Below are 26,187 nucleotides of genomic sequence, written 5' to 3'. Positions count from 1 at the left end.
CAAGTGACAGTGATATGATCTTGCAGATTGCTGGAGTGATCCACTGGGGTATGGAATATAACCGAGCAAGTTCTAGTCTGCGAGTAGGCTGCAGGGTGAAGTTTTCCAGCCCATCAATAGTGAACTTGATGCTATTGCTTATCATCCACAGGTGTGAAACCTTAAGGATAGCAACAAGCAAATGTTCCTCAGGTGATGGAGGAATCAGGCTGCTAGAACACACCAATTAAGCCACTCTATAATATACAATCTATATCATGACTGCACATACATGTGGTAAACCCAGTTGAGAAAATATGTAAAGTCCTCCTCTGAGATCTGATGTAGGATGATGGGAAGTTGCTCTGTACCATCAGTATTGTAACCTGAGGGCATAGCCAAAATTGCTTCCAAAGCAGGAGAATGCTGAACAAGTACACTTCAATGTATACAAAATAAGGTATTGCTAGTTTGTGGTAGAAGTAATCCAGAAACCAGCCAGAAATTGAGCAAAACTCAAGAGACATTCACTTTAGAACTTACTCAAAAGACAATGTTTCCATCTCCGAACCAAAACTCACCATGCCTGTGAGGAACCAATCTCTGATTGACATCCATGGTGGATAAGAGCTTCAGATAGTACTAGGTGGGCTTGTATAATGGCCAGATGAACTTCATATCATCTCACCCACCATGAATTCATCAGCAAACTAGGGGGCACCTGTACAATAGTGTACAAGATTGTACAGTATTGTACAAGCATTACAATTACACAAGGAAGTCCCCCCTTTACAATACTGTCACATACCCCTACAATCTGTACATCTTGTTACAATGCAGACAAACTGCACACATGATACAGACTGCACACACAATACAGACCATACAAAGGATACATTTAATTCCAGTTTCACACAGTAAACATGATCCAAACTGTGATAATGATTGTCTAACGAAAATAACATGGCATATTGATCAGAGCACTACTAAAGTATGATATTAATGTCCTCCGCATCACTTGCACTCCCATCTGCATACTCATTGAAATCCCCCATGCCAATCCTAGCCCATTGCTCCAACATGTCTTCAAGCTCTTCACAACACTCTGGAATGTTGAGCAGGGTGTCAATCAATTTCTGTAAGTTGACGAAGTGGGCCCTACATTGCTCAGCGGTTAATTCAGGAACCTTGTCGGTGCCAGTCTCATGAAAGCCAAAGATAACACCCTTCAACTGTCGAACTATCAGCGATGAAAAAATAAAGAATTGTAAGCATACCACTGCTGCTACAAGAAGCATTGCATTAATGGGGATTGTTTGGTGGAATTCATCCATGTTCTTTAATGCTTTCTTGCTGTTGCTGTAGTAGAATTTGAGACAAGCATCCTTGAGAGCCTGCACTGTGAAGTTCTTGAAATTTCCCTGCAAAAATTCATTTTAAATGATGCTATGACTAGGAATCGCAACCTATACCAGACAAGTTAGGGAGCTGGAGGTAGTCACCACTCTTGAGGAGCCTAGTGGCGGCTGCAGTGACCTGCCTTTGACATTCCTCCTTTCACATTGTGGAGCCCTGCAGGAAGATATTGTATGCCCTTTTGGCAATAGAGATGTCAATTTTCTTGAGTTCTGTGTGAAATGTAAAGAGATCATTGCAAAGCTCATGGACATGGTATCAGTGAGCGCATGAGCCATCAATAAATGTTACAAACTAGGATGGTTGTAACAACAGCAGCTTGATAAGAGTGACAGCTGAAGTTATAGTCAAGACCTTGCAAATGCAAGGGTTGTAAGACAAGACAAAGAGTGTCTTTGGCTTGAATATTGGTTCAGATGACTTAGGATTGGAGGTCCTAAGCAAGAGAATATTCAGGTGAAAACCTAGTAAGATTAAAGTAAAGAACTACTAAGTACATTGTTGACTATATATATGACTATAGACGATTCAGGGCAGGCATAAGTCAACAATGAGTCAGAGATAAGAAACGAGTCAGAAATGAGTCATCTAGTGACAGCAATGGCGATCGTGATGTAATACAAATATAGGAGACAGGCCTAGCAGTGGCATCATGCAGCTCATGATATAATACAAGGGTAGTAAGGAGAAAATGAATAGGGGCATATGTGACTGTAACAATAAACAAAGAACATACCAGCCAGCACATCTGTGTGCTGTACTCTGGAAAGTAGCCTTGCAAATGGTGAGAAGGGTAGACAGTGGAGTAGGGAGAACATACCTCTCTCGAGTTTAATCTTCTTCTCATGGTATGTCCATAGCACAGTGTCCAAGACTTCTCTTGCAAGGTTAAGGGCTTCCTGGGATTCCAGAACTGGAGTAGCTAGAACAGCCTGCAACTGCATCTCTAACTTGGCCATCTGCAGGAATGTTTGCCAAGTGGGCAGATAAAATCCTAGCTTCGAGGGATCCTCTTGGTTTGTCTTGACCTTTTGTTTGCTGTTGCCGGATTGATGAGCATCTTCAGGTGTAGAGGTATGAGAACATTCATGGCTTGAAGGTAGAATAGGGTCAGATGGAGAATGTGGTGGAGAGCTCCTATGAGATGTGGGCTGTGTATGACTGCAACTTGAGGAAGTGATTGGTTGAGATGGGTGCTGAAGAGGAGACTGTGTATGTGAGGATGAAGTGCATATGTATCTGTCTTGCTGAGATGATTGTTGACATGGAGACTTTGAACGAGAGGGATGTGAGTGAAGTGTAGGTGAGTGTCTATGAACCACTTGAACAGTAGAAGCTCCTCCAGGCAGCTTAAAAGTGCATGCCCATTCCTTTCCCTTCCCCTTCAACAGATAGGTTGGTGAAGGAGCTTTTCACTGCCTGTTCTTTGCATGGTGGCACTTGAGAACATTGTAAGCCTTGAGTACAAATAATTAATGCAAGAATAGAGAAGAAAAAATGTAGATACTTCATCCTGCTCTGGGTCTGTGAGCTTGTCATTCAAGGCTACTGGTTCAACACCTCCTTGAGCTTCATTGTCAGGATGAGGTCAATCCATATTTTTGTCGAAATCCATTCCATCATCTGCATCATCCATTCGCTGGTGTGTGTGCTGACCAGCATATCTGTCCCTGCAATGAGAACATAATATCAGGAATAACACAATTGATAGACCAAAGAACACTTACATTGGCGTGTTACTGTCAGGATCATCATCACAGTCAGCATTGTCGTCAGAAGTATCACCTTCATGAGAGCTTGGCACAAACTCCCTGTAATCCTCCATATTCTGCCTCTCCTTCTCGCAACCACTATCATGTTCTGTAGACTCCCTCTCATGACCTGCATCTCACTTACCCACGTTCCTTTCAGCTGTTTTGCGACCATTAGACCAAGGTTCCTTGAATCCAAACCTTTCAGAAGAGTGAGCCATGTATTGATTCGGACGGAAAGTGGGAGCCTGAGAATGCTGGCTATTTTCTGTCATTCTGCATTCATTTGGGGTTTTCTTAGCAGTGCTGTGAGGTTTTGCAGGAGGCTGAAAAAATTAGCTTGAACATAATTTTAAAAGATTCACATTACATTTTTTCTTTCCTTTCTGAAGCTGCGAAGGAGCCATAGGATTCTCTTCTGAGCTGCTGATTTGAAGGTCATCGCCCTTTGGTCCCTTCCTTGTTGGGGCAGCAACTGTTTCTCCAACTCTTTGCAGCTGTGCTGCATGACCACCAATACCATGGTTAGGTCTTGAGCTTCAGCAAGCAGGTGCCTCTAGATCTGGAGAAGAACATCTGGGCTTCTTCCTTGGAGGCATGGTACCAGATGACCTGAATATGTATGAAGGTAGCTCTAAGTTATACCGATGAACATGACATAATCCATGTTACATAATCATAATTGTGTCTGAGTAAGCCTCTCAAGCCAGTAGAAAAATGCACACCACATGTGAGCAAATTGAGTGCCGACCTCAACCCAGGATCATTCAATCCTGCTGTTGTGAGTTGATCTAGCAAGCAGCAGATTTTAGAACAACTAATGTAAGCAATTAAAGTGTGGTTACTTACAATCCCCACATAAAGCTTGTGTGGTTAAGCCCTCTAGTCATGATCATATAAACTGATACCTTCTTGTTTTCTCCACCTCTATCACCTCATACTCTTGAAGGTGTACCATAGAGAGCAACTGCATTCAAAAACACCTCAAGCACTGTGAATGCACTATTGCTTGTGCTGGGATGAATGGTGACCATCTAAAAGTCAATATCTATCAGATATGGGTGGCTAGTCAAGAATAATAGCCTACTGTGCGACAATACCCATCAATGATACCATGGATTACGATACCCCAACGAATCAGCTTATGGTGACCATCCATGTGCCACAGAGCATTCAGCTGTGAAACCTTGTACTGTCGCCATTGAATCATAGTGTGTTATCAGAGGACAGTTCCTAAGGGATCAACACGGTGGATAGAGGCAGAAATACACTGCTGCTGTATCCACAAGCCCAGCTGTCATAGATGGCCAGTAAGATAGCAAACTCCAGAATTTGGTTTCATCTGATGAAACCCCCAAACAGCATGATCCAGGTCAGCATCCGAGATTAAGCTATACTTGTAGCTAACATTGTTCTGCTTCAAGTAGGAGTGCAAAGTATTATGGTGGATACCCATGACTCATGCAAGTTTGGTTTGTTGTAGATGGCGACCAGGAGAGGCAAATTCATGCAACAACTGAACATTTGGCACCTTACATGGTCTCCCTGGTTTTCTAGTGTGTTCAGTAGTGATTGGCTGTGGAACTGAAATATTTGATGTTTCACTGGCAAAGGACTAGATATTAGAACTACTGCAGTACATATGGTAGGCTTACCCTCCCTGTGCTGTTGTTTCAGCCTGCTGCAGCTGCTTCAGTAGCATTCCAAGTTTTGCTGTGACTTGAAGAACCCAGGACATAGGAATGCCCTCTACCAAAGAAGAATTCTCCAGTGCACATAGTAGTGGTATGGCATTATTGGCAATGGCCTCAGCATGAAAACGTATGCAGTGCAGTTCACTGCAAGTCTGGAGTGCTTGCAATGCATGATGATAGATATAGAACAGAGTGTCATGGGCTTGATACAGATGATCAGGCCAGACACCTGAGCCATCAATAGGTTGTGGTAATGGAGGTAGATCCATTGTACAGTGGCTCAAAAAACTGTCCACACATTTTTGCATTTTTTACTATTTACAATATTGTGTGAGAATATGTAAAGACCTCAGTGACATGCTGATACCATATTGTAGTGCTGCTTCAGGGCTTTAAATTGAGCACCACATCGTGAGAATCAGAGGAGATATGGTGGAGATACAAGGCTTACAAAATCATGACTCATGCGGACAGTTTTTTGAGCACATATTAAAACTATATAAATCATCATTTATGACACCATAACAATCATGCCACCATTAAATAAATTATAAAGTGGTGTCATTATGTCATTTTAAAACCATATCTAACTATACAAACCAAAAATTTCCATATGTCATGGTTATATTCACCATGAAAGCCACCCCCCCTGCTCAAAGGGATAATATCCTCTCTCTTTCCTATTCTGGCCTCTCTGCTTGTCCAATTTCCTCTAGAACTGGAGTATCCAAGTCCACTGTGGCCAAGTTCATCAAAGAAAGTCACACAGACAAGGAAAACTTCTGTGAAGGGCGTCCATCCAAGCTCACCTCTACTGATAGGAGGGCTATTATTCAACATATCACTACAGGAAAGGCTGATAATGCTGTCCAGGTCACCTATTACATCAATTCCACCATCACATTCCCTGTCTCTTCACACACTGTGAGAAACATTCTCAAGACAGCTCATCTCAGGTCAGTAACAAGGAAGAAAAGGCTCTCCTCTCTATCACACATATGCAGAGAGGACTAGCACCCTTCTTTTTTCACATATATACCTTGCCATCTGACCCAATCCTATTTATTGTGGTCTTATATGATCATATAACATGCTTCCAGTCCATGTAATCCAATTCTGATGGGCTAAGGCAAAGGTTAGTTATCTCTGTTTATGTGTGATAGAGAGGAGAGCCTTTTCTTCCTTGTTACTGACCTGAGATGAGCTGTCTTGAGAATGTTTCTCACAGTGTGTGAAGAGACAGGGAATGTGATGGTGGAATTGATGTAATAGGTGACCTGGACAGCATTATCAGCCTTTCCTGTAGTGATATGTTGAATAATAGCCCTCCTATCAGTAGAGGTGAGCTTGGATGGACGCCCTTCACAGAAGTTTTCCTTGTCTGTGTGACTTTCTTTGATGAACTTGGCCACAGTGGACTTGGATACTCCAGTTCTAGAGGAAATTGGACAAGCAGAGAGGCCAGAATAGGAAAGAGAGAGGATATTATCCCTTTGAGCAGGGGGGGTGGCTTTCATGGTGAATATAACCATGACATATGGAAATTTTTGGTTTGTATAGTTAGATATGGTTTTAAAATGACATAATGACACCACTTTATAATTTATTTAATGGTGGCATGATTGTTATGGTGTCATAAATGATGATTTATATAGTTTTAATATGTGCTCAAAAAACTGTCCGCATGAGTCATGATTTTGTAAGCCTTGTATCTCCACCATATCTCCTCTGATTCTCACGATGTGGTGCTCAATTTAAAGCCCTGAAGCAGCACTACAATATGGTATCAGCATGTCACTGAGGTCTTTACATATTCTCACACAATATTGTAAATAGTAAAAAATGCAAAAATGTGTGGACAGTTTTTTGAGCCACTGTACACTACTAACTAAAGATTAAACTTACCAAACTGGACAAAAATGCGAAAATCTAAGGTCAAAAGAAGAATCAAAGGAGAAAAGGAGAAAAGGAGAGGGGAGGAGAGACTCACTAAGAAGATTCACCAAATAGTCAAACATGCGAAAGTTGTTGGGGAGGAGGTAAGAGAGCTAGAAGGAGAGGATCAGAGAGGGAAGGAGAAGAAGAGAGAGAGAGAGAGACTTACCAAAGAGGCAAAAATGCGAAACTTAGAGGAGGAAGAGGAAGGGAGATAGCTATAAAGAGGGAACTTACCAGACAGAGGAGGAGGAAGACAATGTCAGAGAGTTGAACACAAAGAAAGAGAAAAAGACTCACCAGAGTTCAAAACACCAGTACCAGTACCAGCACCACCCACCTCCAACATCAACATCAACATCAACATCAAAGAAGAAGAGAAGAGAGGCAAACACTTGAAAATTATTAGAGAAAGACAGTGAGTGAGAAAGACTTTGGTTGACCGCATTTTTGCTTATATAAGCAGTGCCAAACAAAGCTGCATGATGTGGCTGGCAGAGACTTAGTGAATTTTCGCATTCTTGCTTATGTAAATAAGTTGTGCCTTAACTTTCTTGAACCCACCACTTTCTAGTATTTTGCTTATAACTTATTGGGATCTTAACCAAAAAATGTCATGAGACCATGGATAGGCTCCACTTAATAAGGGCTACAACTATCATTTTGGTCAAAAATTTAAGTCTCTGTACAGTATGTACAGTATGTACAAGCTTACTCAAACAAGAGGAATATGTGAAACCTTGTGATGCTTGTGAAACCCTGTGAGTGCTTGTAAGGCCTGTGAGGCTTGTGGCGAAAATCCTAGTTTGCTGATGAATTGACTTAACTGCAAGTGACAATGAATACCCTGATAACTTCTTCAGTTCCTTCAAGCTAGATGATCATGAGGTTGTAGCCAAGCCAGAGGTAGCAGTGGAGGCTGACCTTGCCCCTTTCGAGCCTTTTGAGTCACCTGGGCCTGTCTCAACACCCCCATCACAGACTGGTGAAATTTTTGCAACACCAACCTTACAGGCCTCTGGGTCTTTTGTTATTGATCCCAGTCTTGATAACCCATGGGAAGGAAGTTGTCTCTTTGATTTCTAGGTCCTATCATTTAATTTGTAATTATTTTGCACCTATATCATCCAAGTCATACCCAACTTCCTATCACAAACTGACACTACAGATTTATTCCTCCTTTTAAATGCACTTTTCTATTGTGGTTTATATTCTGTTAATCGTATATAGTAACTGTCTCTTACTACAATCTTTTTAATTGATTTATTTCTTGTAAGTCCGAGTGGAAATGAGCCTTACCATGATAAAAAAAACATACATAAATTGTTGGAATCATACTTTGTTTTGGGGGGAGACATAATATAATTTTGGGGCAACACTATTTTTTTCGGGGGGCACACATTTTTCCCGGGGGTCACACATTTTTGTTTCGGGGGGACACAAATATTATTTGTGTTGCCCTGAAACAAAAATGTGTGACCACCAAGAAAATGTGTGTCCCCCTGAAAAAATGTGTGCCCCCCCCCCGAAAAAAATAGTGTTCCCCCCAAAAGAAATAGTGTTCCCCCCAAAAGAAATAGTGTCGCCCCAAGAAAAATATTATATCACCCCCAAAAAACAAAGTGCAATTCCAAACGGTTTGTATGCAACTAGAAGACTACTTGATACAATCCATAATTTCACTTTTTCTCCTCTACAAGTTGAGTCACCATTGCTTTAACATCACCTTCAATTGCAATTGCCTTGTCGAATGCTTTCTTAATGTGCCTTGAGAAATTGATTGCAGTTCCTTGCCTGCAGACACCCTCTCGAGCAAGGGTCGTACCATGCTTGAACTTGGGTTGCATGCTCTGTCACACATGTTATCAACAAAAATATTGTATCACAAAGAGAGACAAACTTACCATGACTGTGTCAGTGGCACATTTCACCACCACCCTGAGTGAGACATCAACATAATTCCCACCAGAACTACAATCACCATGAAGCTGGCATTGATCTGGATCCATGATACTATGAAGAGTAACCCAGTTCATTGCATATGGGGCATAGAGTTGGTCAGTGTGAATGGGGCTAGAGGTGACATCAAGAGTGACTCTAATGAGATGCAACACACTTATGATTTGTAGTTTTGAGACATGTATCCCTCAGAGGGAGCCTGCTTAGCTGTTGAAAAGCAGAGAGGACCATTAGGTAAGTCCAGGGTATACCCAGAGTCTAGGTATCATATATGAGTCCCTATCATAGCATGGAGATTACATGTAAGACACTCACCTGAGCCATCACCTTTGATGGTCATGGAAGGCAGGCCTGCCCCATCAATTGCCTTGATACAGGATGCACTGACCTCAGCAGGGAGACTAGCTACCAGCAAATTCCAGCTCAAAGCCAAAATTCCTAAAGCACAAGAGTCCTTCTCCTGCCTTGCAGTCATCAAAAGCCTCTTATTGGTAAGGTTATTCACCAGACCAAAGACATGTGCATGGTGGGGACCTGCATTCCAGCCAAACTGAATCAGCTCCCCCCCATGAGTAGGTATGTCATGTTATTCACTGTAGAGGTTATTCTAATCATTTGTTGCTCATTTTCATTACATTTATGCTTTTTTTTTTGATTTTTTGACATAAAATCCTGGCTTCTATGCAACAACCTATCGTCACACCCACAGTTTCTACTGGAAATATGTTACAGGGAGCTGAAATACAAAGTGACTGCTCTTATGACCCCCTTGATAATCCTCTCCTTGACCTTGAGCCCATCTAATTCTATCATCGCATCAACCATAGCTTGTCTGCATGCAATATTCATACCATCAGGTAATGGGGCCTCAATGATGAGTTGGAGGGTCTGTGCCAGTGGGAGTGGGTTTGTTGGGTGGAGGATCGCACAAGCTACTTTCTTCCACCAGAATCCTGACCATGCCTCCTTGCACCGGCTATGTAAGTGAGTTGAGCAGCTGAAAGATGGTGAAACAAGGAGTGAGGGTGGGTAAGCTGCCAATGCTCATTGTTTTTGCTCTATCACCTCTTTTGCCTGAGCGATAATTGTATATACTTTGAACCCCATCTGAGCAGCCCTGGTATCAGTAGTGTTCACAAGTGACAGTGATATGATCTCGCAGATTGCCGGAGCAATCCACCAGGGTATGGAATATAACCGAGCAAGTTCTAGTCTGCGAGTAGGCTGCAGGGCAAGGTTTTCCAGCCCATCAATAGTGAACTTGATGCTATTGCTTATCATCCACAGGTGCGAAACCTTAAGGATAGCAACAAGCAATTGTTCCTCAGGTGGTGGAGAAATCGAGCTGCTAGAACACACCAATTAAGCCACTCTATAATATACAATCTATATCATGGCTACACATACATGTGGTAAACCCAGTTGAGAAAATATGTAAAGTCCTCCTCTGAGATCTGATGTAGGACAATGGGAAGTTGCTCTGTACCATCAGTATCATAACTTGATGGCATAGCCAAAATTGCTTCCAAAGCAGGAGAATGCTGAACAAGTACACTTCAATGTATACAAAATAAGGTATTGCTAGTTTGTGGTAGAAGTAATCCAGAAACCAGCCAGAAATTGAGCAAAACTCAAGAGACATTCACTTTAGAACTTACTCAAAAGACAATGTTTCCATCTCCGAACCAAAACTCACCATGCCTGTGAGGAACCAATCTCTGATTGACATCCATGGTGGATAAGAGCTTCAGATAGTACTAGGTGGGCTTGTATAATGGCCAGATGAACTTCATATCATCTCACCCACCATGGATTGACCAAATCAACAACAGTAAACACTTGGATGATTACATAACAAATATCGGTCAAAGTGCTGTGTTAACCTGACTCAAGCTACAATGGATCTACCTCCATTACCACAGCCTATTGATGGCTCAGGTGTCTGGCCTGATCATCTGCATCAAGCCCATGACACTCTGTTCTATATCTATTGTCATGCATTGCAAGCACTCCAGACTTGCAGTGAACTGCACCACATACATTTTCATGCTGAGGCCATTGCCAATAATGCCATACCACTACTACATGCACTGGAGAATTCTTCTTTGGTAGAGGGCATTCCTATGTCCTGGGTTCTTCAAGTCACAGCAAAACTTGGAATGCTACTGAAGCAGCTGCAGCAGGCTGAAACAACAGCACAAGGAGGGTAAGCCTACCATATTTACTGCAGTAGTTCTAATATCTAGTCCTTTGCCAGTGAAACATCAAATATTTCAGTTCCACAGCCAATCACTACTGAACACACCGGAAAACCAGGGAGACCACATAAGGTGCCAAATGTTCAGTTGTTGCATGAATTTGCCTCTCCTGGTCGCCATCTACAACAAACCAAACTTGCACAAGTCATGGGTATCCACTGTAATACTTTGCACTCCTACTTGAAGCGGAACAATGTTAGCTACAAGTATAGCTTAATCTCGGATGCTGACCTGGATCATGCTGTTTGGGAGTTTCATCAGATGAAACCAAATTCTGGAGTTCACTATCTTACTGGCCATCTACGACAGCTGGGCTTGCAGATACAGCAGCAGTGTATTACTGCCTCTATCCACCATGTTGATCCCTTAGGAACTGTCCTCCAACAATGCACTATGATTCAATGGCAACAGTACAAGGTTTCACGGCCGAATGCTCTGTGGCACATGGATGGTCACCATAAGCTGATTCGTTGGGGTATCGTAATCCATGGTATCATTGATGGGTATTGTCGCACAGTAGGCTATTATTCTTGACTAGCCACCCATATCTGATAGATATTGACTTTTAGATGGTCGCCATTCATCCCAGCACAAGCAATAGTGCATCCACAGTGCTTGAGGTGTTTTTGAATGCAGTTGCTCTCTATGGTACACCTTCAAGAGTATGAGGTGATAGAGGCAGAGAAAACAAGAAGGTATCAGTTTATATGATCATGACTAGAGGGCCTAACCATGCAAGCTTTATGTGGGGATCATAAGTAACCACACTTTAATTACTTACATTAGTTGTTCTAAAATCTGCTGCTTGCTAGATCAACTCACAACAGCAGGATTGAATGATCCTGGGTTGAGGTCGGCACTCAATTTGCTCACATGTGGCATGCATTTTTCTACTGGCTCAAGAGGCTTCATGGACTCAATGTATCTAATGCCCAGCATCTTTGGCTATTACATGAGCTGTTCCTCAGACAGATTGAGTCTGACTGCAACACATTTCAAGCTGAATGGAATGTACACCCTATCTCTAGAGAAGGACATGATCAGAGCCCAAATGTATGTCATCTAATAGCTCAGACACAGCCAGCTAAATAAATTGATTTTGATTTTGTATCTATCAGGATATGAGGCTTATAGGCCAGCTCAAGCATGGACTATATGCTGACGATTGTGAAGGAGTCCATCCTGATATCATCAGACAATACTATGGAACTGCAGGAAGGCCTATTCATCGTGCACCCCATCAAACTGGAGCAGGTCATCCCTCAGATGAGGTATACTCAGCTTCTGGATCTACTGATGGAGAATCAGACGATGAAGAATCAGAAGAGGAATGGGAAGATATTAATGATGCAGAGGACATTGGTACAGAAGATCTACAAGAGCTTCCCCAGCTTATTGCTGCAGATCACAATGCCCATTTTCACCATAAGCCTGTCCATGTCCCAAAACATGCCAGTCCTTTTCACTCTGCTACTCTTTATGATACCTTTTGTCAAGCCCTTGATCAAGTACAAGAGGCAGAGCATATCCCAGATGGATTTGGTATCCTTCCACATGAATGGGACGATGATGAGTATCCTTCACATGAAATAATTCAATCAGGACAACAAGGTACCAAAGAACTACAAATTCCCTTACCTGACTTTATTTGGCAACCTAGGGCAATCCAGTGGTATCGAGCACTTGATATTATGATCAGGCTTTTGGAGCTTGCTGGTACTGATGTTGAATCAGATAGTGACACAGATAGTACTACTGCTAGTGTTGGTGATCATGATGATTCTGATGGCTAATTACAATTACAATATCTAGACTATCAATATAAGAGTGATCAGTCTGAATTGACAATGTTAAGTTTAAAGTGACTATGCAATTATATGACATGAGCAGCCACAAATCACATGATGGGTAATGTGGTTGAATTCGATTATGATCACTTTCATACTACTACAATCTACAATCAACTTTCTTTTTTTCAAATACTTCTGTCCTGTCTCTACCAGTCACTCCTTCACTACTCTTTGTTTTTTTCAATTCTTTCATATGGCTCTCAAGCATAAGTGACAAGCCAGCAGCTCTCATAAAACTTCATCTGGTTCCAATTTGCATCCTTCTACCTTGGAGTCTAAGCAGATGGAAACCTCTAGAAAATCAAGCTCAACACTAGCAGTTAACTCTATTCTGCAGGAATTGCTCGGAGGTTCAGCTGGATCTTCAACTGCCTATAGAAAGGCCAATAGTGAGGCCAACCAAGGTTTAAAGTCTGCTTCTCAATCACACAGCAGGTCTAAGGCCCAGGTGGTCCCCAAAGTAAGTGCCAGCATGTTTGAAAAGGAGTTGTTGCTTATGCCATGGACTTGGAATACTTTTTTACTAGTCAAAGTCAGCTCATCCTCTTGACTTCCAGTTTATAGCTGGCGAAATCATTTTCATTCCTTGTGGGACAAAACAGGTAAGTAGTTGATATTGCAACTACTATTGGCTGAGATTACTGATTCTAACCTTGTTAGCCTAAGAAGACCTTGCATTCATACATCCCCCTTCTGACACCTGTTCTTCACAATCCTCAAATGCCAACTCTGGTGGAAGTCCAGACTCTTGAAGTCATGAGACTAGTGATCACAGATCATGTTGATGGTATTGTCATCAGCAAGAACTGGTCTTTCATGCTCTTTGACCTCGAGCTTCACAAATTTTTCCCACAACTCTTCCTTTATCTCAATGCCTTGCCAAAGTTGCCTAATCCAGATTACGAGGAGCACCAAGATGAGATCTTTCAATATCTGCCCCAATACTATCTTTGTGTCAAGGAGAAGCAAAGAATCGTAATCCCTCCTGGTATCCAATTCCCTGATGGATCATCGGTGGCACGAAATGCAAGGATGAATAAGAGAGGTGTTACAGTAAACACTCACCCCTATTCATTTTCCTTCTACTCTTGTGTATTACATCACGACCGCGTATTGTTGTGCCATCACTAGACTTACCATATCTGTATTACATCACGATTGCTGCTGCCGTCGCTAGATGACTCATTCTCTTCTTCTCTATGACTCACTCCTGACTCATCGCTGACGTATACATACCTGCCCTAAAGTACTTACGTCTATATAAACTCAGCCATGTACTCAGTAGAACTTCACTTTAATCTACTAGGTTCTCACCTGAAACATCTTTCGCTTAGGACCTCCAATCCTAAGTCGTCTGATACTGATATTCAAGTCGAAGACACTCTCTTTGACTTGTCTTAAGAAGCCTTACATTTGTGAGGTCTTGATCCAACTTCAGACGTTACTCTTATCGAGTATCTGTTGTTGCGCCTATCCTAGTTCACCGTAACAAGAGGTGGATTTCGAGAAAATGTGGTCATTCTAGGTCAGTCCTTAGTTCATTCACTTCACACAGACTACTGATAGCTTATTTCATAGCCACTCACCAGAGCATCCCAACATCAGTGTTACAAGGATGGGCGAAATCAAAAGGGAAGGATAAGATGCCCTCTCTCCCATCTAGATCTGCATCTCATGATCTCACTGAGTCTGAGAGCATATCTGATGACTCAGATGACAACTCCTCATCCAAGTCAAGCTTATCCAAGCCCCCCAAAAAAAGCAAATATTGTCAAGGTACAGTCCATTGGTTTTGTTTGTTGATTGTCAATAGACTCATGACGAACATCAGTATTGACAGGAACTGACGATGAGATCCTGCCAGCATCAGACTCTGAAAACTTATCCAAATCAGCCACTATAGTTGACTTAACTGCAAGTGATGATGAATACCCTAATAACTTCTTCAGTTCCTTCAAGCTAGACGATCATGAGGTTGTAGCCGAGCCAGAGGTAGCAGTGGAGGCTGACCTTGCCCCTTTCGAGCCTTTTGAGTCACCTGGGCCTGTCTCAACACCCCCATCACAGACTGGTGAAATTTTTGCAACACCAACCTTACAGGCCTCTGGGTCTTTTGTTATTGATCCCAGTCTCAATAACCCATGGGAAGGAAATTGTCTCTTTGATTTCTAGGTCCTATCATTTAATTTGTAATTATTTTGCACCTATATCATCCAAGTCATACCCAACTTCCTATCACAAACTGACACTACAGATTTATCCCTCCTTTTAAATGCACTTTTCTCTATTGTGGTTTATATTCTGTTAATCGTACATAGTAACTGTCTCTTACTACAATCTTTTTAATTGATTTATTTCTTGTAAGTCCGAGTGGAAATGAGCCTTACCATGATAAAAAAAACATACATAAATTGTCGGAATCATGCTTTGTATTGGGGGGAGACATAATATAATTTTGGGGCGACACATTTTTCTCGGGGCAACACTATTTTTTTCGGGGGGGCACACATTTTTCCCAGGGGTCACACATTTTTGTTTCGGGGGGACACAAATAATATTTGTGCAGATTCAACAGCATATATTTGTGCAGATTCAACAGCATAATGAGAACCCTCGTGAATGATGCCCCAATTGACAAGCCCACGATGGGTCTTCGGTATACACACAATAATATATTCGATTGGTTTCTATGTCCACGCCCAACAGTTTGCGACGGCGAGGCGTGTTACAAGTGTTTAAATGTTCACGTGCCAGGAAACCGAGTACGTGACGGACTTGGCGAGTTGGAACTTTCTCCTCGAGACCTTGCGCTCAGAAGTGACATGAATGTAGCCTGGTAGAGCGCAATCCCTCTTCGGTCAAGGTTCTCTGTCCACCAGACCTCATCTATCACACAATCAAGAGCGAGTGATTACAGGTAGTACCTACACATTTTGAGACGAGAATGACACCGCAAGGAACTTCCATCAGTTGTATATAACCCAACAAAGGAGAACCAAGTGTCACATCCAACAACTTCATCTACTCAAATGTCCCACCGACGTCAAGGAGTATCAAGCAAGTCCCTGAGTTACACGTATTCAACATCACGTATCATGTCAGACAAAACTCAGAAACGCCTACCGCGGGACGGAAAGCCTGGATGGCCTCCACGATTCACCGACACTCAGCAAGGCACACAGACCTGTGTAGGGCACAAGTATCAATGACCATATATAAGCCGCTTTCGAGGCCACCTACATAACCAACGCAACAGCCAGAGCAACAGTCCTGATCCTCCACGCAGACCTCCAAGTTCCCGATGCAATCCTTAGTGGCAAATGCTGGGGAAGCTGAGGCGTTGACGCCCATAAAGATGGAACAGGCAAGGATGATCAAATAAGAAAGCTGCATGTCAATAGAGATTTGCTGGGTAGGACAAGTTGAGCGAGAACGTGTGGTGACTTTATACCTTGGCAGAGGGACTTTATAAGTTTTATGTTGAAATGATATACGGAAGTTCCGTGTCGGCCTGACAGGATGGACCGATCATGCAGGCGAACATACAACAGTTCTGGTGAAGAGGATCAGTGCATCCTGATCTGAATTGCGGCGAGAAAATCGATCGCTACCTTCAATCAGTGCGTCAGGGCACGAATAATTGTGCGGTCCGAGCTCAGTGCAATGATAGAACTGGAAATCCTTCATTGAGTGAATCGTGTCAGCCTCTAGCTTATGATTTGCCTCTGATGATGTTCGAGGAAGGCCCGAACCAAAATGCTCGTATCGCATGGGTCACATGAGGCTGTACGTGCATGCCGCAGGGGCATTCAGCTTTTGCTACTGTACGCGAAAATGTCAGTAAGATTCCTGCTCGTCCAAAGCATCTGAGGAGTTGCGACGTGCCTGAATGCTTCCGGAAACACAGCCACCCGATTGACAGTTGACCGGTGATTTGTGCTATGGTCCATCCATGTACAAATCAGCAAGAAGACCGACCTTGTTACAAGCATTGAGGTGCCAGGTTGCCACAAATGGTGATACAACAGATGCTATGATGCGAATTTGGGCGCCTCCTTACTCAAATGTCGTTTCGTCACATTCTTGAAATATATTTATAAATTTCGAGTATCCATAATTTCACAAGAGCATGTAAGGTAGGAACGCAATATGGCATGTTGGAAGCAAATCTAGGATACGAGGGAAGTAAGATTGTGTTCATGTTGGCAAGGGAAAAGACCCAGGAATCGTACGACGACGCTCAGGGTGATGGTAATATGTGCCATATCGTCGCTTACCGGGCGAAGCGAGAGGTGTGGACGGCGATTGACCGTTAGTAGATAACAAGTTCTCCTGAGATGCATTACTCGGGCTGTGGACTGTGTCAGGCGTAGGACTCATAGTCCCGTAATCATCGTCGGAGTCGTCGTCTATCAACCAATCACCATCTTCTGGTAACATGATAACACCGGAAGCAGGATCGAAGCTCAAGCGGTGATTGACGTTGCTATGCGGCTGAGATCCTCGTGCCGTGCGTGTATCCACCCATGGGTTTGAAGGTCCAGCATCTGGAGGAGGAACACCATCCTGGTTTTCAGAGGCACTCATTTCGGTAAGAGTGTCATCAGTAGCGGGGCGAGATCGCCGTGATGCCCGAATCTTTCCTCGTAGCATGGTGTAGCGGTTACGTAGGTTGAGAACGATGCCTTGGTTGACATATGGAGACGCTCTTGACCCTCCTGCACGGTGCCCATTGACAAGGGTTTGCCCTTTCTTCAACGGAAGCCAGGGCTCAGGAAGCACGCCAGTCAGAGCAGGATGTCCGTATCTTCGTTTCCCGGTGCTAAATAAGGGATGAATACGTGGTAATTAATCGAAACAAGTAACTCACTTCAACACGCCATTATACCAATTAGCCATAGGTGGTTGTGACTGAAAGAGGAGTAGGTCAGACGTTCTTTCCGCATATCGTATTACCTACGTAGTCCGTCCGTTCGTCTTCTGGAGCAACATAGAGCATATCGTCGTTTTGTGCGTATCTCCGACGCATCAAATTGCTGAAAGGAGGTTTGCATTAGGATCCAACAGAAATATTTGTGGACATTACCTCTGCGACCATGTCACTGGGTGCCCCTCCCGCAACCTCACTACATCTGCTGAATCTTCGCCACGCTCTACCTCGCACACAGAACTGAGACACACTGCACTGCTGAGAGGCTTGAAGGTTTCATAGATGTACCAGGACCAGATTGCGGTACCTGCAAGCAGCGGAACAAGGAGAGAAGACATAATATAGCATTTCCGCAAGGTCAAGATGCCGATCATGAACGTTTGGAAAATGAGTATGCCCCAGATGAGCCTGACGAACGTGAGAGGCCATGCTTGACCCTGAGATTCGTAGGGCTTATAAAACACTGAACCAGCGAGCTTAGAAACCCTCCAGCGAAACAGAGCTTGAATCTACTCACCAAACAACAACTTGTACTTGTACACGAAGTAGGCAATTCCAAAATAGATTGCACCAAAGATGACAATCAAGGGCTGGACGACGCTGTACAGGATGGTGACAACAAAAATGAGAATCGCTTGAGGGTATACGACACCATAGTTAATCATGGGAGGGGCATTCAACTCAGCGAAATCTATCCAGACTAAGAATTAGGTTTACCATTGACGCGTAGAAGTGCTTACCTCGAGGTGTACGAGTCCTGAACATGCGTAAAATCATCCGGGGTATTATCACCCCCAGGTTAAGTAACTGGAGTGGCATGATACCAAAACCTGTCGTTCTAATTCAGCACTCTCAAGTAACAGAAAGAGTATATACCCACCTTGGAGTATAACATACGAAAGGAAAAAGTGCCTAAAGGACGTGCATAAATAAAAAGGTACAGATTACAAAGATGCTGCCACTTACTTTGCCCTTCCTTGTTGAAGCGCTGTAGCTAGCTTTTCCGGGATCTTCGCAGGCGAGTTGGCGAGTTCGCGCACCAACTGCCAGTACGTGCTCGCCAAAAGGAAGATGAACACCACATTGATGAGGAGGAACAAGAAGTATCTTTCAAAGTCTCAGAAAGTGGATTTTCTGGCAAGTGGAATGAACTGACTTCCGCATCAGAGAGTATTCGATCAAGCTTCGTGCTCTGTACCCCTGAATATAAGTCAAAGCTAGTCATGCCAATCATAAGCTGCGCCAAATGTCCGGTAGGACAACACACCTTCAAGGATAAAGGGTAGAAGTGCGTTCAGCGTAGTCATGGCGACAGACGGCAATGAATTCTGTACAATAGCACGTATTTTGTCGTTGCTATCGATGAGCCTGCCAAGCCATGGCATCAATTTCTTGATCTCCTCGTAGCTCAGCAGACTCGCAAGCGCGGTGATCGGGAATATCCAGGTGAATAGCAGTAGTAATACACAACCCATTACAAACACCTCACGAACCAAGAGGTTTCCTGGAGTGTGAGTAACGTTCGACCAAACGATGTCTCGCGGTTCAGGGGCTGGGTTGGTTTTTACTTCCCCTGGGTCAAATGAATGCGCCGCTTGCACAGCAATTTGCTATAGAGCAATTAGTGGAGGGCCATAAGCGTCAATAAACTCGACGCCTACTGCACTGGACATCTTCTCGAATGTAACGAAAGCGACTTGCGTTGCCTTCGTTTTCCCGATGCGACGCCACCTCCTGACTTTCTCGTCGGCCTCCGTAAACTTTGTCTCGAGGTACTGAAGTGCATCAACTTTTCTGGAGAACCATCCCGGTCTCGTAATCGGACGCTGGCGATGTGGTACGACAAAACGCCCCTGCTGATTTTCCAGTAGTGACGGCTCTCCATCCGAGAAGTGGGGAATGACGTTCTCGGACGGGTCGTATGATTCCACCACGCTTGGATTCCCCACGTAATTCGTCCATGCGCTCTCCAATTTTAGCAATGCTTTTGTCCTAAGATCAATAAGGGTTTTCAGGGTACCGACTTCTCTGCAGACCGTCACGCTCTCAACGCTGAGCCCCATGTTTTCAAAGTACTCAGCGAGAGCCCGCTCAGACCGAAGATGGTTAGGCAGGCTAGTTACCATGACAGTCCGTCCGGGAATAGAATGAACCAGTTCGAGGGAGAACAGCTGACGCGAGCGAATGAAGCGACGGTAGTTCCTATAAAGGAATCGCAACGCCAGGAAAGTGAAAAGGTACGTAAAGAGAAAGTGAATCGTCAGATATGAGTTAGCATCGCTGATGAGGTCGAGCCACTCCCGTCCGGGTGCCATAGGATCGTCGTCAAAACCAGTGGTGACCAATCCCGGCCAATCGCTATCATCCTCGTCAGTGCCTCCTCCAATGCCGATGTTGTTCTACAAGTAACATGAACCGGTGTTTCTCAGACATGCAAAAATACATACATTCCAATTAATGGGCATAAGAACCGTGACAGCACATAAAGAGCAAACAGAAAAGAGGTAAAAGGAGGTCTTGAGGAAGCTAAGGAGCTGTTTGACACGTGAGTGATGTCTTAGCATACGCGTTGTGTGTCAAACTTGCCACTGCCGCGTCCAATCCAACAATTTGCAGCACAGTATACTCGGACACTTTCATAGTTGGAACAATCCACCCAAAAAATGCCTCGTGAGCATGTGCCTCGTGCGGTGAGAAGTCTGAGGGAGATTAGTTCCAACCACATACTACCTAGCAACAATGTAACATACCCTTCAGCATCGTTCTTGGTGCAAATAACAATGGCCATCGCTTGCGACAGTACGAGAAAACAAGGAAAGATGATAGTCCTATGATGGAAGAGAGTAAGATTTGTGTCGTAAACCATGGACCCTCGAACTTGACTAGAGGTAGCAAGTTTGTGAGATTGACAAGTTTACTTCTGGTTTGAACCTACATGTTGGAGGTGATCCCGGCGGTAGTTCTGGCTCTTCGTCGCCCATCGCACGGACCAGGATGGACTGGATGACATCCATGAGGTTGAGCGAGAGGTGGTGCACGTGCCGGTGAGGCCCAACCATTGACGAAGCAAAGCCTGATTCCCATAAAGGGGTGTTTGGCAAAGGCCTCGGAACCAAACAACCGCTCCGACACGTCACTGACAGCAAGCACAGAAAAAAATAGACCAGTGAGATATATATAGTAAGTAATTCTACAAACACTAAATTTCATCTCGTAAAAGGCAAACTCCTCTGGCGTCGTGGGCGTCGCACACGAACACCATCATAGTCGCATAATTCGGAGATTTTTTCGCAGACGTCGATTTTTGACTGGTAGCGGCGATCACGGTATGAGTCTCCAGGAAGCGTACATATACAAGCATGAGCATCAAACCGGATCCCAAGGCTCTCCACAGTTTTCCCATTCCTCCTCCACCATTCACCTGTTTCCGACAGGTCATCGACGCATGTCACAGCAAGAACGACATGGAACTTTCATCTCTGCAATCGCCGCAGCAAATGTTTCATAACTGTGACGTAGTGCTCTGGTGGCCCTTGACCCACGCACACAGTAGACCAGAAGATGCAGACCATTTTCTTGAGACATCTTCCTCAGGAAATATTTCAACTTTTTGGCGGGAGCCACGTCCGTTGGCATTGGTCCATGACTTCCCTCCCCGAGGCCCACTGTATCATGCAGGGTGTACCTCTGACCACGTATGTCGACCTCGTAGGCATGCTCTTCAGTGGTGCAGGGAAGTGCATCTGGGGATGTGGGGGCGATATCCTTGCCTGCAATCAGGTTGATCAAGGAGCTTTTACCGACTCCAGTCTCTCCGAAAATTACGATGTTTCTGCCAGTTACTGGACGATCCTGCTCGATTACATTCACTTTAGAACGATCCACCACAGGTCGCAGACGCACCTCAGATCTTGGCTCAAGATCGTCATCGAATTGAATGGGGTCTACACTACGAGAGCGAGCCCGATTGGTCCACCAGGTCTCACTGGACCGGTCGAGATATGGTTCAGACATGACTTGAAACATGACCTGTCATTTTTGACATCCAGAATCTCGGAGTGAAACAAGCTTACCTTATAGGCAGCACTGGATGGTTCGGGGATAGATCGAGCGGGGAGGTGGGACAGATCCTGGAGGGTTTTATAGATAATCAGGGAATCTCCGCACAGATCTTGCATGCGGCGGCGCACCATGTACTCCTAACATGAGACAGACGTATCAGGTGACTTGAAGATCATGAGTTGGCTTCTTGGTTCAGATATGGATGGAAGCAGTGCCACCCATGAAGCGCGGGCCGTGATACAAAGTTCAAAGGTAATCTCCCATAGGCAGACCAAATAGAAGGAATATGGTCGCCCCAATTGTCGCGGTGGTCGAAGATCAAGGGGCTTTGCTGATTCTTCATCGTAACTATCTGGCATAGTGTCGATGAAAGACCAGTAAAACCCCAGAATTAAGAAGCCAGAGTCAAAAGCTGCTTGTAGTTGCTAATCCACAGTACACCAATGCAACAGTATTACTATGTACCAAACGGCAAGACTGTTGCACTGTTGTAGAACGAGCATGATGGAGGGTGCACCGCAAAGTTTAAAATTTCGAATTCATCCGAAGGTTGTTTGCCAAAACCTTCTAAACAAAACAAAACCTTTTTAAGAACATGCTCAGTGGCTTTCATGAGTCTTTACGCACATGTTCCGTTTTCTGTGCCGCTGCCATAGTCCATTAAAACCTTACCGACGTTTCTTTTCTAGAACCCGTCCATACCTCGCAGATGCTCATCCTGCTTCCTCCAATGTCATCCACAAAATCGAACAAGACGGTGCTCGCATCCTTCAGGCTGTAAAGAAACGCGTCAAACTCAGGGATGAATTGCTAGCAAACGTAAGACCACCACTATCAACAGCAGTCTGAACTATCAACTCAGTATTCATCAGATGTCTGAGGATATGTCCTCTCCAGAAGACATAACACGCGCACGTCAACTCAAAGAATTAGAACCCTTGCACGAAGCATGGTCAAACTGGACACACGCTCGTCAGGTTTGTGATGTCTCATCCTATCGCTGTTAGCCCTGGCTCAATGCTACCACAGTAGTCCCTGGAAGAAACACTACCCCTCATGCAAGATCCAGACCCAACCATGCGCACCCTAGCATCGGAAGAATTCACCTCCCTCACTCATACCCTATCCACCCACATATCTACAACGTTTCCCTCTCTTCTCGTTCCCCCATCGTCCACGCGCGACTTACATGCCCTGCTGGAATTGAAAGCCGGCGTTGGTGGGTCTGAAGCAGCTCTATTCCTGTTGGACCTCTTGCGGGTATACGTTCGGTACGCCGGTTCGGTCGGGTGGCGAACAAGTATCATACAGAGCAGCGAAACAGAAAGCGGAGGGATGCGCGATGCTATCCTCGAGATTAAAGGTGAAGGAGCTTACGATGCACTAAGGTGGGAGAGCGGTGTACATCGTGTACAACGCGTCCCCGCAACGGAGTCGAGTGGACGGACTCATACAAGTACCGTTGCAGTGATTGTGAGTATCTAGTAAAATCGATTGGAACATGGGTAATGTGTACCCCCTTCCAGGTTTTGCCACTGAGCGAAGATGCTGAGAGTGTGAGCGGGAATGATGAACTCTTCAAAATGGAGGATGTGAAGGTCGAGGTAATGCGTGCACGCGGTGCAGGTGGACAGGTGGGCTTTTTGATTTCATATAGAGTAATAGACTTTGATCGCCGTCTTCAGCACGTCAACAAAACAGAGTCTGCAGTCCGTCTTACCCATACACCCACCGGTATCACTGTTTCCATGCAAGATGAACGCAGTCAGCATCAGGTAACCTGGACTCATCTTGTCGCCAAGGTACCCCTAACATATAATTTGAACAGAACAAGCGTCGTGCTTTCCAAGTCCTTCGTGCTCGCCTAATGGACGTAAAGCTCTCACAAGACATTGCAAACCGCAGAGCTACTCGCCGTAATCTGGTGCGCACCGCGGACCGCAGCGAGAAAATTCGAACGTACAATTATGCGCAGGATCGCGTGACCGATCATCGAATCGGACTCTCCCTCATGAACCTTACTAGCTTCCTGGAAGGTGACGGCGTGCAGGATTTCCTGGATGCCTTGCGCCGAAACTGGCAAGAAGAAATCATGGAGGATGTTGTTGGAGAGTCTGAATAAAACATGGATCCCGCCGTCTCCTATCATCGCAAACACCCCTTCATTATCATTCTGCTTAAATAGAAAACATAATTTAACCACATCCAAAATACATGCAGTCCTACAAGGTGTCGCATTCCGATATAAATAGCGTATCACAACGCACCTCTAGAGCCCAAGTCCGAACTGTGCAGACAAGAACCTCGTCCCAGTCGTGGTTTACATCACTCGACATCCTTCAGAGAGACCAAGCTCCTCAAGTTCCTCCTTTGCTGCCTCGCGCTCATTACTACTCAGCTTCGCACGCGACTCCCGGGGGAACCAGTCAGCCATAAAGTTCAAGAGCGCATAATCAACGTTGGCTGTGAAAACATAAGCTACCCAAAAGCACAATGAGGCGGCGAGCGGAGGACTCACTATGGTTGGCCTTTAGCACCGTAGGGGCCCTGCAAATAGGGCAATTTGCTTTCCCGAGCCTTTGAAGCTTGACTAGACATCTATGACGAAGCAAGTTAGTTGATTTGGTCGTAACAGTCGGTCTGAGAATGGCCATGCAATCACCTTACACAAAATAAATGGCTGCAACCAAGTCTGATTGGCTTAAACGCGAGACTGGTACAGATAAGACACGAATAATCGTCGACGTGAGGCACGATTGGAAGTAGAATTTCGCCGATAGCTTGCACGAGGAGTCGGGGCAAAGATGTTGAAGGCTGAGGGAACAAGGCCAACTCCGCTAGTGGTGGAGGCGCCGGCAACGGACCATTCCAGACTGAAAGAAGGTAGGAAGGAAGAGGCAATGCGGTCCGCTTCGTATGCTTCTTTAGAATTTTGCGTGTCGCCTCAGCATTCGCGAATTGGAACTGCATGTCAAAGAATGAATATCTAAACAAACTGACAGCAAAAATCACGCTCACCCTCTTCAAATCCAGGATAAAAAAGTTCATCCGCATGAAAATATCCAGCGCGTCCTTACTTCCAGCCAACTTGAGCTTGCTTCTCTTCTCCTGCATGCGTTCTTCAAACCGCCTCATCCGAGTCTCAGTTTCCTCGACACTGCGTTCCCCACGAGTTCTCTCCCCGAAGCTCTCAAAGATTTCACCTTCAACATACATCTGGAATATCTCTCGCCATGAATATAGATCCGTATTTCGACTGCCAGAGCGGGGTCGTAATGTAGCAGCGTTACTGACGGCTATTGAATAAGCCGAGAAGGAACGAGGTGCTGATGAGGAGGTGGGACGTGCTGTTGCACTAATAGCATACGCCAGACTTTGTAGCGTAGATGTGAAACCGCCATGCACAGTATTGAGGTGTTCAGCGAGCGATGCGAGGGCGGTGTTCAATAGTTGAAAGAACGCGGTATCAGACTGTAATGGTATGATAAGATTGTGGGTGCTGGGTTCTAAGCTATCAACGGGAGCGCATTTGAAAAATACATCGGACGTACTTCTTTGATGAATAGCAGATATCTACCAAGGACGTATTGCTTGCTAGAGCTCGGGAATGAAGCTGAAGAGCCTCTAGGATGCTGTCCGGTGTGGTCGTGTGCTCAGATGCAATATCCGTAGCGTCCGTTGGATATTCGACTGACAGCCGGAGACGAGGTTCGATCTGAGAGGATGTCCCAGTAAACTCGTAGACCACAGTGGCGTGTCGTTGGTGGTCACCATCACTGTCAGAAACTCGATCACACTGCTGTCGTATTTCCTCGATCTGGGCGGTCAAACTGGCAGGATTCTGTTGTGTTAGTAATTGTTGGAGCACAATCGGACTGAGACCAAGAGAAGAGAGCTCTTGGACCAGTTGGTTGATGAGTTTCTTGAGCTGTCAGATGGTTAAATTATGCTATTGTTGTGCAATTGGCTATCATTGGACTTACTTGGCGGTATTGTATGGCGTTTTCACGCAACTCTGGGGGTAATGTGAGCAGCAGTTGGGAGTATGTCTTTGAGAAATGCATTTCGTGTCAACGTGCATGATAGATGCATGAATTGACTAGGAGACTAATTATTAGTGCCTGTCATAGATCCGAATATTTGTGGCGCGTGAAAAACATTGACAAGTTGACAGCACTGTGAGTTTGTACCATTCGCTGAGCTAAGTTCTGTATGGGCTTGGGAATAATTCTACCTACAGCCTGAGAGGCAGGCAAATAGAAAATTGACCTTCCACCTGAGGTTATGGTAAAGAGGAACCATATGCATCAAGATGTATGATACTTTCTCATAGGCATCATAGAAACCTTGCGC

The 26,187-nt window shown here is 44.6% G+C and overlaps 9 protein-coding genes across 9 annotated transcripts; 3 read left to right on the top strand and 6 right to left on the bottom strand.

The window, feature by feature from the left end:
- Positions 1-965: 965 nt before the first annotated feature.
- Positions 966-3,220, bottom strand: BJ212DRAFT_1484168 (uncharacterized protein; the record flags this gene model as incomplete). Its single annotated transcript, XM_041340743.1, has 6 exons — positions 966-1,211; positions 1,257-1,400; positions 2,132-2,169; positions 2,216-2,455; positions 3,052-3,065; positions 3,123-3,220. 6 exons carry the CDS (start codon positions 3,218-3,220, stop codon positions 966-968), a joined length of 780 nt encoding a protein of 259 aa, XP_041189492.1.
- Positions 3,221-4,443: 1,223 nt separating this feature from the next.
- BJ212DRAFT_1278940 (uncharacterized protein) lies at positions 4,444-4,605 on the bottom strand (the record flags this gene model as incomplete). Its single annotated transcript, XM_041331458.1, has 1 exon — positions 4,444-4,605. A coding segment is annotated over one exon (162 nt), but the record flags the coding sequence as incomplete, so codon positions are not given.
- A 3,842-nt stretch (positions 4,606-8,447) lies between these two features.
- Positions 8,448-9,299, bottom strand: BJ212DRAFT_1435393 (uncharacterized protein). The gene is made up of 4 exons (XM_041337723.1): positions 9,044-9,299; positions 8,896-8,992; positions 8,680-8,848; positions 8,448-8,625 (listed from the first exon to the last, which is right to left on the bottom strand). The coding sequence occupies exons 1-4, from the start codon at positions 9,207-9,209 to the stop codon at positions 8,455-8,457; spliced, it is 603 nt and encodes a 200-aa protein (XP_041189490.1). The 5' UTR covers positions 9,210-9,299; the 3' UTR covers positions 8,448-8,454.
- Positions 9,300-11,307: 2,008 nt separating this feature from the next.
- BJ212DRAFT_1243023 (uncharacterized protein) lies at positions 11,308-11,496 on the top strand (the record flags this gene model as incomplete). Its single annotated transcript, XM_041329616.1, has 1 exon — positions 11,308-11,496. A coding segment is annotated over one exon (189 nt), but the record flags the coding sequence as incomplete, so codon positions are not given.
- Positions 11,497-11,832: 336 nt separating this feature from the next.
- Positions 11,833-12,785, top strand: BJ212DRAFT_1278892 (uncharacterized protein; the record flags this gene model as incomplete). The annotated part of the gene is made up of 3 exons (XM_041331455.1): positions 11,833-12,045; positions 12,111-12,263; positions 12,321-12,785. Coding segments are annotated over 3 exons (831 nt in total), but the record flags the coding sequence as incomplete, so codon positions are not given.
- A 4,132-nt stretch (positions 12,786-16,917) lies between these two features.
- On the bottom strand, positions 16,918-20,828 carry BJ212DRAFT_1377629 (uncharacterized protein). The gene is made up of 15 exons (XM_041336526.1): positions 20,708-20,828; positions 20,523-20,654; positions 20,359-20,471; positions 20,220-20,306; positions 19,434-20,171; positions 19,040-19,382; positions 18,929-18,989; positions 18,739-18,879; positions 18,653-18,684; positions 18,513-18,602; positions 18,290-18,463; positions 17,929-18,235; positions 17,803-17,878; positions 17,713-17,753; positions 16,918-17,664 (listed from the first exon to the last, which is right to left on the bottom strand). Exons 1-15 carry the CDS (start codon positions 20,784-20,786, stop codon positions 17,040-17,042), a joined length of 3,039 nt encoding a protein of 1,012 aa, XP_041189487.1. The 5' UTR covers positions 20,787-20,828; the 3' UTR covers positions 16,918-17,039.
- Positions 20,829-20,910: 82 nt separating this feature from the next.
- Positions 20,911-22,071, bottom strand: BJ212DRAFT_584287 (P-loop containing nucleoside triphosphate hydrolase protein). The gene is made up of 4 exons (XM_041343579.1): positions 21,963-22,071; positions 21,846-21,902; positions 21,676-21,788; positions 20,911-21,624 (listed from the first exon to the last, which is right to left on the bottom strand). The coding sequence occupies exons 3-4, from the start codon at positions 21,784-21,786 to the stop codon at positions 21,208-21,210; spliced, it is 528 nt and encodes a 175-aa protein (XP_041189486.1). The 5' UTR covers positions 21,787-21,788; positions 21,846-21,902; positions 21,963-22,071; the 3' UTR covers positions 20,911-21,207.
- A 647-nt stretch (positions 22,072-22,718) lies between these two features.
- BJ212DRAFT_1448649 (uncharacterized protein) lies at positions 22,719-23,956 on the top strand (the record flags this gene model as incomplete). The annotated part of the gene is made up of 5 exons (XM_041338571.1): positions 22,719-22,811; positions 22,867-23,307; positions 23,361-23,468; positions 23,520-23,609; positions 23,663-23,956. The coding sequence occupies 5 exons, from the start codon at positions 22,719-22,721 to the stop codon at positions 23,954-23,956; spliced, it is 1,026 nt and encodes a 341-aa protein (XP_041189485.1).
- A 108-nt stretch (positions 23,957-24,064) lies between these two features.
- BJ212DRAFT_1377622 (SPX domain-containing protein) lies at positions 24,065-26,179 on the bottom strand. The gene is made up of 7 exons (XM_041336525.1): positions 26,073-26,179; positions 25,818-26,010; positions 25,386-25,762; positions 24,853-25,333; positions 24,497-24,798; positions 24,353-24,432; positions 24,065-24,297 (listed from the first exon to the last, which is right to left on the bottom strand). The coding sequence occupies exons 2-7, from the start codon at positions 25,896-25,898 to the stop codon at positions 24,155-24,157; spliced, it is 1,464 nt and encodes a 487-aa protein (XP_041189484.1). The 5' UTR covers positions 25,899-26,010; positions 26,073-26,179; the 3' UTR covers positions 24,065-24,154.
- Between the last annotated feature and the right edge of the window lie 8 nt (positions 26,180-26,187).

The sequence above is a fragment of the Suillus subaureus genome (genome assembly GCF_016647635.1).
Source record: "Suillus subaureus strain MN1 chromosome Unknown BJ212scaffold_32, whole genome shotgun sequence".
Lineage (NCBI taxonomy): Eukaryota > Fungi > Basidiomycota > Agaricomycetes > Boletales > Suillaceae > Suillus > Suillus subaureus.
Note: the sequence above shows the minus strand (reverse complement) of the source record. Positions and strands in the feature narration are given on the sequence as shown.

Coding starts and splice junctions, on each gene's coding strand:
- BJ212DRAFT_1435393 (XM_041337723.1), bottom strand. CDS start 9,209: ATGACTGCAAGGCAGGAGAAGGACTCTTGTGCTTTAGGAATTTTGGCT. Junction 8,993..9,043: donor AGGTGATGGCTCAGGTGAGT/GTCTTACATGTA, acceptor TATGATACCTAG/ACTCTGGGTATACCCTGGAC. Junction 8,849..8,895: donor ATGTCTCAAAACTACAAATC/ATAAGTGTGTTG, acceptor TGTCACCTCTAG/CCCCATTCACACTGACCAAC.
- BJ212DRAFT_1377629 (XM_041336526.1), bottom strand. CDS start 20,786: ATGGATGTCATCCAGTCCATCCTGGTCCGTGCGATGGGCGACGAAGAG. Junction 17,879..17,928: donor CCAGTGACATGGTCGCAGAG/GTAATGTCCACA, acceptor ACCTCCTTTCAG/CAATTTGATGCGTCGGAGAT. Junction 17,665..17,712: donor TGGTATAATGGCGTGTTGAA/GTGAGTTACTTG, acceptor TCCCTTATTTAG/CACCGGGAAACGAAGATACG.
- BJ212DRAFT_584287 (XM_041343579.1), bottom strand. CDS start 21,786: ATGTCTGAACCATATCTCGACCGGTCCAGTGAGACCTGGTGGACCAAT. Junction 21,625..21,675: donor ATCTTGAGCCAAGATCTGAG/GTGCGTCTGCGA, acceptor GTAATCGAGCAG/GATCGTCCAGTAACTGGCAG.
- BJ212DRAFT_1377622 (XM_041336525.1), bottom strand. CDS start 25,898: ATGCATTTCTCAAAGACATACTCCCAACTGCTGCTCACATTACCCCCA. Junction 24,799..24,852: donor TTATCCTGGATTTGAAGAGG/GTGAGCGTGATT, acceptor TTTGACATGCAG/TTCCAATTCGCGAATGCTGA. Junction 24,298..24,352: donor GGTGCTAAAGGCCAACCATA/GTGAGTCCTCCG, acceptor ATGTTTTCACAG/CCAACGTTGATTATGCGCTC.